Source organism: Prionailurus bengalensis, chromosome B1 (assembly GCF_016509475.1).
Source record: "Prionailurus bengalensis isolate Pbe53 chromosome B1, Fcat_Pben_1.1_paternal_pri, whole genome shotgun sequence".
Taxonomy (NCBI): domain Eukaryota; kingdom Metazoa; phylum Chordata; class Mammalia; order Carnivora; family Felidae; genus Prionailurus; species Prionailurus bengalensis.
The window spans coordinates 150,351,476-150,362,640 of NC_057344.1; the positions used below are offsets into that span (position 1 = coordinate 150,351,476).

Sequence of the window (11,165 nt, forward strand, 5' to 3'; positions counted from 1 at the left end):
GGCCAACATAACTTTGATTACAAACTTAACAATGACATTAAAAGATAGGAAAATTGTGCCATTCTCTCTCAGAAGCATGAATGCAAAAATCCTGAACAAAATAGTGCATGAAACCCAGTGATACCTAAAATGTATAATAAATTGCAATCAAGTTGAAGTTATTCCAGAAATACGAAGTCGGTTTAACATGTAAATATCAGTCAATGTGACTTACAACATTGATCAAACACAGGTAGAAAAGAAGTATCATTATCTCAATTATGCAAAAAAACACATTTGATCAAATTTGAAATTCATTTAATATAAAACATCTCAAACTAAAAACAGAAGATAACTTCCTTAATCTGATATAGTGACAGCAAACATCCTACTAAATGGTGAAACATGCTGGAAGCCGAGCTATCCCAGCCTGAGTGGCAAAGCCCGGGCTGTGGACAGACTGGTGACTGCAAGGCGGCCCACCGACAGTGAAGCTTCTTGTACTCCCGCTTTTAGTAATTTGGCCTTAAAACTACTTGGGGTATTGTCTGTTGGGGAATGGCCCTCGGCAGGCCCCCTGGGAAAAGAAGCATTAGGAAAGAAAATAAGGTTCCGCAAGAAATTGTGTAGCCTTACGTTTAGCCCTTGCCATTCCCTATGGAGACTCCTCTACTTACAGGAAGGATAGCCTCATGTATTTGCCAGCAAAGAGGGCCTGTAAAGGAGAGACATATGGATTTGAAAGCCTCACTCCAGCAACTAAGGAGCGTATCTCTGGGCACAGGTGACTTCAACCCATAGCCCCACCTGGCCCCCCGGAGGCATTCCAGATGATGACTGAACCTAGTCAGTTAAGGTACAGAATGGTTCATTGGTTCCTAGGTGCATTGTCTCTCTGAGAATGTATGAGGCATGGGTTTCTAGGGCTTTTTCAGCCCCTTTCTGGCACCTCAGACCGAGGCAAACACATTGTTCTTCTAGCTTCAAGTGGTTAGGAGGTCACGTCCCTGTAACTGTTCCACTTGAGGTGTTTCATGCGAACAGCAAAGCAAATGCTTCATAGACTATAGATAATTATAGATAAACGCAGATGCATAATGGAATAATGTAAGAAATTAATCAATAATCAAAGGGTATGTGGGAACATTATGGGAAAATCGCCATGTTATTTCTTAAAGGTTGATTACACATAGGAACGTTTTTAAAATTAGGTAATGTTAGAAAAACGTAGATGACGTATGCTACAAGGAAATCACTAGCAAATATAATGCCACGTTTGCTACAATAAATCAGCCAGTTCAACACACTGCTGTTGTCTGTGTCCATTTTTATTTTAGTTTTAGGTTTTTATTTTAGTTTTTTATTTTTAGTTTTTTTTGATTTTAGTTTTGTTTTATTTTCACCAACGCTGTTCTTCCTTCGGGAACCCCTGGTTGCTGGAGCTCATCTCCAGCAAGTGGCCCCCAAACAGGACCCAAAGGTAATCAGATAGGAGCACTCGGGAGGGCTAGGACTCCACCTGGGGTGCTGCAGACCCCTGCAGACGTAGACAGGTAAGTGAAGGGTGGATAGTCAGAACAAAAATTTGAGAAGTTATGGGCCATATTAAGTCTAAAGAAAGAAGACTATTGAAGTATTACTGCATATGCTTGGAAAAAGAAAAATTAAAGTTACTAATAGCCAGTTGGCTAAATTCTTACATTTTATTCAGGAATGCTGTCCATGGTTTCCTGAAGAAGATACAGTAAACTTACAGACATGGAATAGAGTAGGAGATCAGCTTAGGGAGTATTATACTCTCCATGGACCAGAAAAGGTAACTGTAGATGCCTTTGCTCTTTGGAATTTAATTAAAGATGTTTTAGATGTTTAGAACCTCAGCAAGAGGTTGAAAAACTCCCCCAATGGGAGAATTTTTCTTTAGGGGAAGGTACTCCTTTGCTTTCTCCTGCTAAGTCTCAGGCAATGCTGGCTTCGGCCCTGCCTGATGACGATAAGCTTACACCTGAGGAGGAACAAGATTTGGAGGATGCTGCAGCCAAATATCATGATGAGGGAAGCCCTATAGGGGTTTGTGCAGCTCCACTAAATAATAAAGAGCCTCCTACACCTTTTCGGGCTCCCCCTAGTCCTTTACATTGTGATAAATTGTTTAGACGTTTGCTACCTCGTCCCCCTCTTCCAATGACCTTGGCACGACAGAAGGTCCATAGAACTTCAGGCTTTTTGGCTGCACTAAGACAGGCAGAACAGGCAGGGGATATTGAATTTGCTCAATGTTTTCCTGTCATGTATGGAGGCGAATTTGATGAGGAGATCTCTTGGGAACCTCTGCCATATAAAATACTCAAGGAATTAAAGGCTGCATGTCAGGACTATGGTCCTCTTGCTCCTTATACATTAACTCTTTTGGATACACTGTCTAACCGATGGATGGCACCTTATGATTGTGTGCAAGTGGCCAAGGCCTGTTTGTCTGGAGGTAATCACTTGTTATGGAGGGCAGAATATGAGGAATTGGCTAAGAGGCAGGTTTCTATAAAAAGGAAGTCCAAGGATGCCCCTATGACTTTAGACATATTGCTAGGAAGAGGAGAGTATAATACTGCCTGGTGTCAGATGTATTTAGACAAGGATGTTCTTGCATAAGTAAATTCCTATGCAGTCAATGCTTGGAAGGCCTTGCCAGTCACCACTGAAAAAGCAACAGCATTAGGGAATGTTAAACAAAGGGCAGAGGAGCCTTTTGAGGATTTTGTCTCTCACCTAATGGTGGCAGTAAAAAGAGTTATAACAGATGAGGAAGCAGCCAACATTTTGGTAAAGCAGCTTGCATTTGAAAATTCCAATACTACTTGTCAGTCTTTGCTGCGGTCTATACGAAAAACTGGCTCTTTAACCAATTATGTCAAACAATGTGCAGATGTCAGTCCTGCTTTTATACAGGGAGTAGCTATTGCTTCAGCCCTGAAAGGAGAAACTTATTCTCAATTCATGCAAGGATTGTCTAATAAAAATGGTAAACAACCTTAAAAGGGTCTTAATGTAAATTGCTTTACATGGAAGCAACCAGGGCATTTTAGTCGGCAATGTCCCCAGAATAGATTTGTTTCTCAAGTGTCCGGACAAAATGTAAATACTCGCCTTCCTCAGGCACTTTGCCTTTGCTGCCAGAAGGGATTTCACTGGGCCAAATATTGTAGGTCCATGTTTCATAAAGATGGCACTCCTCTGAACCCTAACAAAGAGTTAGATTTTAATCAAGGGAATTCGGGAAACAGGCAGAGGGGCCTGCCCCAGGCCCAGACAATAAGTGGGGCATCTTCCCTGAACCCGTTCATTCCTTTTGTCCCGTCTTAGAACTCTTCAAAGTCACTCCAGGGAGCGCAGGATAGGACCTACGTTCCTCCACCTTAACAATATTAACACCAGATGTGGCTGTTACCCCTATACTCACCAGAGTAAAAGGACCTTTGCCAAAAGGCATAGTGGGAATCATTTGGGGTCAAAGCTCTATGGCCTTACAAGGGCTGTCAATTATTCCAGGAGTGATTGATTCAGATTACACTGGAGAACTCCAGGTACTCGTTTCTCCTCCAACAAGAACAGTTCAAATAGAGAAAGGACAAAGAATAGCACAATTATTATTATTGCCTTACCATGAGACAGGAAAAGTAGCCTCTCAACAAGATAGAGGTCCAAAGTGATTTGGGTCTAGTGATTTGGTTTTTTGGATCCAAGAGGTCACAGCTTTGCGACCTCTTAAGGAATTATTAATTCAAGGGGAAAAAATTACAGGTTTGCTCGATACAGGCGCAGATGTGTCTTGTATTGCAGGAAATGATTGGCCTTCTAAGTGGCCCACTAAAGCTGCTCCTGTAGGACTTATAGGTATAGGAAGAGCTCCTTCTATTGCTAAAAGCACACAAATTTTGCCATGGGCTAATGAGGAGGGTCAATCTGGAGTTTTTTGTCCTTATGTAATTCCCACTATCCCTATAACGCTATGGGGACGGGACATATTATCCCACATGGGGATGCTGCTATATAGTCCAGATGACAAGGTGCCTGCACAGATGCTACAGATGCATTTTGATCCAGATAAAGGACTGGGAAAACACAATCAGGACATTAAAGAACCTATACAGACAATATCTAATGTTAAAAGACAGGGACTTGGATATCAAAATTTTTAATGGAGGCCATTGCTGAAAGAGCTGCTGATCCCATTAATTGGATAAATGACAATCCAGTTTGGGTGGAACAACGGTCTCTACCCTTAGAAAAGTTACAGGCAGCAAAAGAGTTAATACAGCAACAGTTAGAAGCAGGGCACATAGAACCCTCCAATAGTCCATGGAACACACCTATTTTTGTCATTAAAAAAAAAATCAGGAAAATGGAGATTATTACAAGACTTAAGGGCAGTAAATGCTACTATGGAGGATATGGATTCTCTTCAACCAGGCAACCCTTCTCCTGTGGCAGTACCCTCCGCTCATAACATAATTGTTATTGATCTGCAGGATTGTTTTCTTCACCATTCCTTTAAGTCCTTAAGTCCTTTAAGTCCGCCATTCCTTTAAGCAAGCACTTTGCTTTCAGTCTGCCATCAGATAATCTTAAGCAGCCTTATCAAAGATATCAATGGAGGGTGTTGCCACAGGGTATGAAAAACAGTCCTACCTTATGTCAAAAATATGTTGATCAAGCTTTAACAGAAATAAGAGACCTTTATCCTGACCTTTATTTGGTCCATTATATGGATGACATATTAATCGCTCATCTGGACCGGACACTTTTACAAGAAGTGTTAATCAAAACCACCTCCACCCTGTCGTCTCATGGGTTAAAGGTGGCACCAGAAAAAATCCATACATACTTGGGACGGATATTAAAACACATACAGTTTCACCTCAATCTTTGCAACTTAGAAAGGACAATTTACAAACTTTAAATGATTTCCAAAAACAATTAGGAAATATTAATTGGATTAGGCCATTTTTTAAGATTCCCACTGCTGATTTAAAACCATTATTTGATTTATTACAGGGAGACTCTAATCCTTTATCTAAAAGAACTTTAACTCCTGAGGCCTCCGAAGCCTTGAATATGGTAGAATAAGCCATTAATAAGTAGATTTTAAGGTGAATCAACTATAATTTACCTTGGTCTCTAATAATTCTGGCCACAATATATACTCCAACAGGCTGCCTATGGCAGGAGGGGTCACTTGAATGGTTACATATGCCAGCTATTGGAAAGAAAATATTAACAGCATACATTGATTTGACTGCCAGCTTAATAACTAAGGACAGAAGAAGAAGCATGGAGATCTTTGGTAGGGATGTTCATAATATTATTCCTTATAACAAAAACCAATTACAAGATTTAATAGAATCCAATGAAAATTGGCAAATAGCTCTGAGTGATTTTAGAGGTGAAATACTGTTTCATTTGCCAAAAAATCCTATATTACAATTCCTTCGTGAACATCCTGTTATATTTCCAGAGAAATGTAAATCATCTCCTATTCCTAATGCATCTCTGGTATTTACTGATGGTTCATCCAATGGAAAAGCTGTGGCTATTATTGACTATCACCCACATATACAAGAGACTCAGGAAACTTCAGCTCAAAAGGCAGAAATAATGGCAATCCTGTTTGTTTTTTCCACACTAACTGAACAAAGTTTTAATCTTTATACAGATTCTCAATATGTGGTTAAGCTCTTTCCCCATATAGAAACTGCTACAATAGCTATTAATAAAACTACTATTTCTATATACTTATTGGAATTACAAAATTTGATTCATGAAAGAAGAGATCCTTTTTACATAGGTCACATCAGGGCTCACAGTAATTTGACAGGGCCCTTACATGAGGGAAATGCATTGGCTGATAAGTACACAAAGTTTGTTCTGGGAACAGCAATAGAGGATGCTCAGAGAGCTCATAAAATTCATCATCAAAATGCTGCTGCCTTACGATATCAATTTCAGATTACCAGAGAAGCTGCTAGACAGATAGTAAGAGATTGTCCTACTTGTCCTATGCATGTCAGTGCACAATCTATGGGAGTTAATCCCTGAGGCCTACGACCTGATGATTCATGGCAGATGGATGTAACTCACATTTCCAGCTTTGGGAAACTTTCCTATGGACATGTTACTACAGATACTTACTCCCATTAACTCTAGCCTCAGCCAGAATTGGAGAAGCCCACAAAGATGTCATTCAGCACCTGTTTTATTATTTTTCTTATTTAGGTATGCCACTTCATTTAAAAACTGATAATGCACCTACCTATACTTCAAAAGCTTTTAAGCAATTCTCCAACACCTTCAACATTAAACATACTACAGGAATTGCTTATAATCCTCAGGGACAAGCTATTGTAGAAAGAGCCCATCAGACTTTAAAACATCAAACTACCAAACTGCAAGAAGGAGAGCTTAAGTATAGCTCCCCTCATCATATTTTGAGCCATGCCATGTTTGTTATTAATAATTTTAATGTGGATACTGCGGGCATTTCTGCCACGCAGCGTCACCGGAACCCTGATCTTGATGCTCCTAAACCATTGGTAAAATGGAAGGATCTTCTTACAGGAACATGGAAAGGGCCTGATGTTTTACTAACTTGTGGGAGAGGATATGCTTGTGTTTTCCCACAGGATTCAGATTCTCCTTTGTGGATTCCGGACAGACTCATTAGACATGTTCAACCCGCCACCACCTCCTCCATCTTTCCACACATCGACTCAACACAAGAGACGTCTATCGGAGGAGAGCCGAGGAAGACCACTGACATATCGCATGAGAGAACTTCACCTTCAAGACGACTGGCAACCGCTGAGACCAACCTCGATGCCACGGCACAGACTGACCCAAGTGACTCAAGACAGCAGTCCACCAGCATGGGGCCAAATAAAGAAACTGACGAATGAAGCTGAGAGACTGGTTCTCAACCAAGGACTTCAACCTTCTCCTTTTACTCTTTTTGTTGCTATACTTGCCATTTTAGCTTGTCAGGCAAAATGTGACAAACCGGGTACTTCTTATTGGGCTTATTTACCTAACCCTCCTTCCTTTCAACGGGTAACTTGGGAGAATGAGGTTATTCCACTTTATACTAACATTCCTTCTTTGATGGGAGGAACTCAGTCTCCTATTCAATTGGGACAGGCTGTTAATCCTAAAAACTTCTCCTTTTATGGAGTTTCAAGTTCTGTTCCTATCTGCTTTGTTATCCCCAATACTATAAAGGATGAGGCTCCCTCCATTAATGGTTGTGCTCCAACATCTTATAAGGGGTTGTTGACAGATTCTCCTAATTATGCAGTTGCAGACAAAAGACTCCTATGGTCTCTAATTTTGCTTTTACCTGGAGACTCTTCTCCTAAAATGTTTACTCCTAAAGATTATCCGAAAGCCCTCCCTGTTTGTGCAGCATCTCCTCCAGAGAAGGATGACACTAATGAGGAATGGGCCTTTGTTAACCCTAAAATAGGCTTCCCAAAATGGAGATGTTGTGCTTATAAAAAGGAGATTCATATTGTTATTCCTGGAACATATTTAACTGTAATTGATAGAAGTTGTGCAGATTCTAGATTCTATAATCTGTAGATTATAGGCTTTTCTTGGAATCAACTAATGTTAGATACTCTTGGAAAAATGAATATATCCCTCGCCGCATGCCAATTAATAGATGGCATATTAATAGATGGGTACCAAGCATCTTGACTATTTCTACAAAAAAAGGCAGGATATTTTCAATCTGAAATATGGCGTGTGATTGCTGCCACAAAACTGGTTAACACTGCGCAGGCCGGAAAATCAGAGCAGATATCAGGTACAGGCTTGCTTACAGTCTCCATATGCATTTTTAATTTCCGGAGATTATAATTCCTTAAATATCTCTGAGTATGCTGACAAATATCATGTATCTTGTATCTGCTGTAATCTTACAAATTGTGTTTCCCCTTTAACAAATGTAAAAACACTGATGATTGTTCAGCGACCCCCATATTTAATGGTTCCTGTCACTCTAAATACTACATGGTTTGATAGTTATGGTTTGCAAGCTTTGCAGGATGTAAATGCACTTCTTGTTCGTGGTCGTCGCTTTGTAGCTCCTCTTATTCTTGGAATTACAGCATTTATAGCTTTAGCAACTTCCCTTTCGCTTTCTGCTATAGCCTTATCTCAAGAAATTCACACAGCAACTTTTACTGATCAGTTATCAATAAATGTATCCATGGCTTTACCTACACAAGAAATTATAGATAGAAAACTAACCTCTAAGGTTAATGCTTTAGAAGAAGCTGTTCCCATGATTGGTCAGGAACAGACCTCTTTTAAGGTTCGCCTTGCCTTGAGATGTCATATTGATTTTCATTGGATTTGTGTAATGCCCCTAAAAGTTAACGAATCTTTGTATTCTTGGGAGAGAGTTAAAAATCATATCCTAGGTATCTGGAATCACTCAGATTTAAATTTTGATTTAAATTCTTTACATAAAGATATTCATGAGATTAGTCCAGCTGAGGCTAAGTTTTCTGCCTCACAAATATCAAATACATTTTTTCAAAATTTATCCTCTTATGTCTCTCATAAAAGCTTTTTTACCACTATGATTAAAGTGGCTTTGATTGGAGGATTGATAATTCTTCTTCTTCTGCTTCCAGTCATCGTCAGACTGTTGAGGGGTAGTATCCAGGGGCTGGCAATGGAACTTCATGCCATTAAATTAAAAAATAAAAAGGGGGAGATGCTGGAAGCTGAGCTATCCCAGCCTGAGTGGCAAAGCCCAGGCTGTGGACGGATTGGTGACTGCAAGGCGGCCCACAGACATGGAAGCTTCTTGCACTCCCGCTTTTAGGTAATTCGACCTTAAAACAACCTGGGGTATTGTCTGTTGGGGAATTGCCCTCGACAGGCCCTCTGGGAAAAGAACCATTAGGGAAGAAAGTAAGGTTCCGCAAGAAATTGTGCGGCCTTACGTTTAGCCCTTGCCATCCCCTATGGAGACTCCTCTACTTACAGGAAGGATAGCCTCATGCATTTGCCAGCAAAGAGGGCCTGTAAAGGAGAGACATAAGGATTTGAAAGCCTCACTCCAGCAACTAAGGAGTGTATCTCTGGGCACAGGTGACTTCAACCCATAGCCCCACCTGGCCCCCCGGAGGCATTCCAGATGATGACTGAACCTAGTCGGTTAAGGTACAGAATGGTTCATTGGTTCCTAGGTGCATTGTCTGTTTGAGAATGTATGAGGCATGGGTTTCTAAGGCTTTTTCAGCCCCTTTCTGGCACCTCGGACTGAGGCAAACACATTGTTCTTCGAGCTTCAGGTGGTTAGGAGGTCATGTCCCTGTAACTGTTCCACTTGAGGTGTTGAGAAATGGAGGGCCTTTCATGCGAACAGCAAAGCAAATGCTTCATAGACTATAGATAATTATAGATAAACGCAGATGCATAATGGAATAATGTAAGAAATTAATCAATAATCAAAGGGTATGTGGGAACATTACGGGAAAATCGCCATGTTATTTCTTAAAGGTCGATTACACATAGGAACGTTTTTAAAATTAGATAATGTTTGGGACGCCTGGGTGGCGCAGTCGGTTAAGCGTCCGACTTCAACCAGGTCACGATCTCGCGGTGAGTTCGAGCCCCGCGTCAGGCTCTGGGCTGATGGCTCAGAGCCTGGAGCCTGTTTCCGACTCTGTGTCTCCCTCTCTCTCTGCCCCTCCCCCGTTCATGCTCTGTCTCTCTCTGTCCCAAAAATAAATAAACGTTGAAAAAAAAATTAAAAAAAATAAATAAAATTAGATAATGTTAGAAAAATATAGATGACGTATGCTACAAGGAAATCACTAGCAAATATAATGCCACGTTTGCTACAATAAATCGGCCAGTTCAACACACTGCTGTTGTCTGTGTCCATTTTTATTTTAGTTTTTTATTTTTAGTTTTCTTTTATTTTAGTTTTGTTTTATTTTCACCGACGCTGTTCTTCCTTCGGGAGCCCCTGGTTGCTGGAGCTGGTCTCCGGCAGAAACACTGAAAGCCTCTCCCTGAAACTGAGCAAAGGAAGGATGCCTGCTATTATCATTTTTTTCAACAATGTACTAGAGTTCTATGACATAAGGATAAAACAATGAGTCAGCCAATGAACCAAAACAAAATAAAAAATACAAGCAATGAAAAAGAAGTAGTTAATTCTATTCTTATTTGCAGATGACGTGATGATATAGGTGTATGGTAAATATTCAAAAGAAAGTTCAAATTAGAAAAAATAAATGTCAGTTTTCTGGAAAGAAGTTCAATATACAAAAATCAATTGTATTTCTATATGCCAGCAACAAGTATAACACGAAATTTACACAATAATACCATTTACAATAGGACGAAGTAAATCAAATACAGTTGATCCTTGAACAACACAGGTTAGAACTGCACAGGTTCACCTACAGATTTTTTACGGTACTGTAAGTGTATTTTCTCTTAAAATTTTCTAAATAATATTTTCTTTTCTCTAGCTTACTTTATTGTAAGAATAAGATATGTAATACAAATACAAAATATATGTTAACTGTTTATGTTATTGGTAAGGCTTCCAGTCAACAGTAGGCTATTAGTAGTTAAGTTTTGGGGGAGTCAAGTTATATGCAGATTTTTGACTGCATGGGGTGGTGTGGGATCAGCATCCCTAAGCCCCTTTTTGTTCAAGGGCCAACTGTATATGAGTTTAATGCTATACATTTTTTTCTAAGCACTGCTTCACATGAGTTTTGACATGTTGTGGTTTTGTTTGCATTTAGTTCCAAAATATTTCAAAATTTCTTTTGAGAGTTCTCTTTGACCAATGTTATTTAGAAGTATGTTATTTAACCTCCACATTATGGGATTTCCAGTTACCTTTCTATTATTGCTATTTCTAGTTTAATTCCATTATGGTCTAAGAGCTGACATTGTATGATTTCTATTCTTTTGAATTTGTCAGGGTGTGTTTTGTGGTTCAGAATGTGGTCCCCCTTGATGAATATTCCATGTGCTCTTGAGAAGAATATGTATTCTATTGTTGGATGAAGTAGTCTATAGGTGTCAATTATATCCAGTTGATTGATGGTGTTAAGATCAACTGTGCTGTTCCTGATTTTCTGGCTGCTGGATCTGTC

The 11,165-nt window shown here is 39.8% G+C and overlaps 1 protein-coding gene across 6 annotated transcripts; it reads left to right on the forward strand.

Annotated features, from left to right (window-relative positions):
* Positions 1-1,315: 1,315 nt before the first annotated feature.
* Positions 1,316-8,070, forward strand: LOC122478840 (endogenous retrovirus group K member 6 Env polyprotein-like). Of its 6 annotated transcripts, none has more exons than XM_043572560.1 (3): positions 1,316-1,459; positions 1,691-1,795; positions 6,657-8,070. In XM_043572560.1, exons 2-3 carry the CDS (start codon positions 1,782-1,784, stop codon positions 7,606-7,608), a joined length of 966 nt encoding a protein of 321 aa, XP_043428495.1. In that variant the 5' UTR covers positions 1,316-1,459; positions 1,691-1,781; the 3' UTR covers positions 7,609-8,070. The 6 variants fall into 6 exon arrangements, with proteins under 6 accessions (XP_043428495.1, XP_043428498.1, XP_043428497.1 ...); XM_043572563.1 differs by having other exon boundaries at positions 6,689-8,070; XM_043572562.1 differs by lacking the exon at positions 1,691-1,795 and having other exon boundaries at positions 1,316-1,532.
* The last annotated feature ends 3,095 nt before the right edge of the window (positions 8,071-11,165 follow it).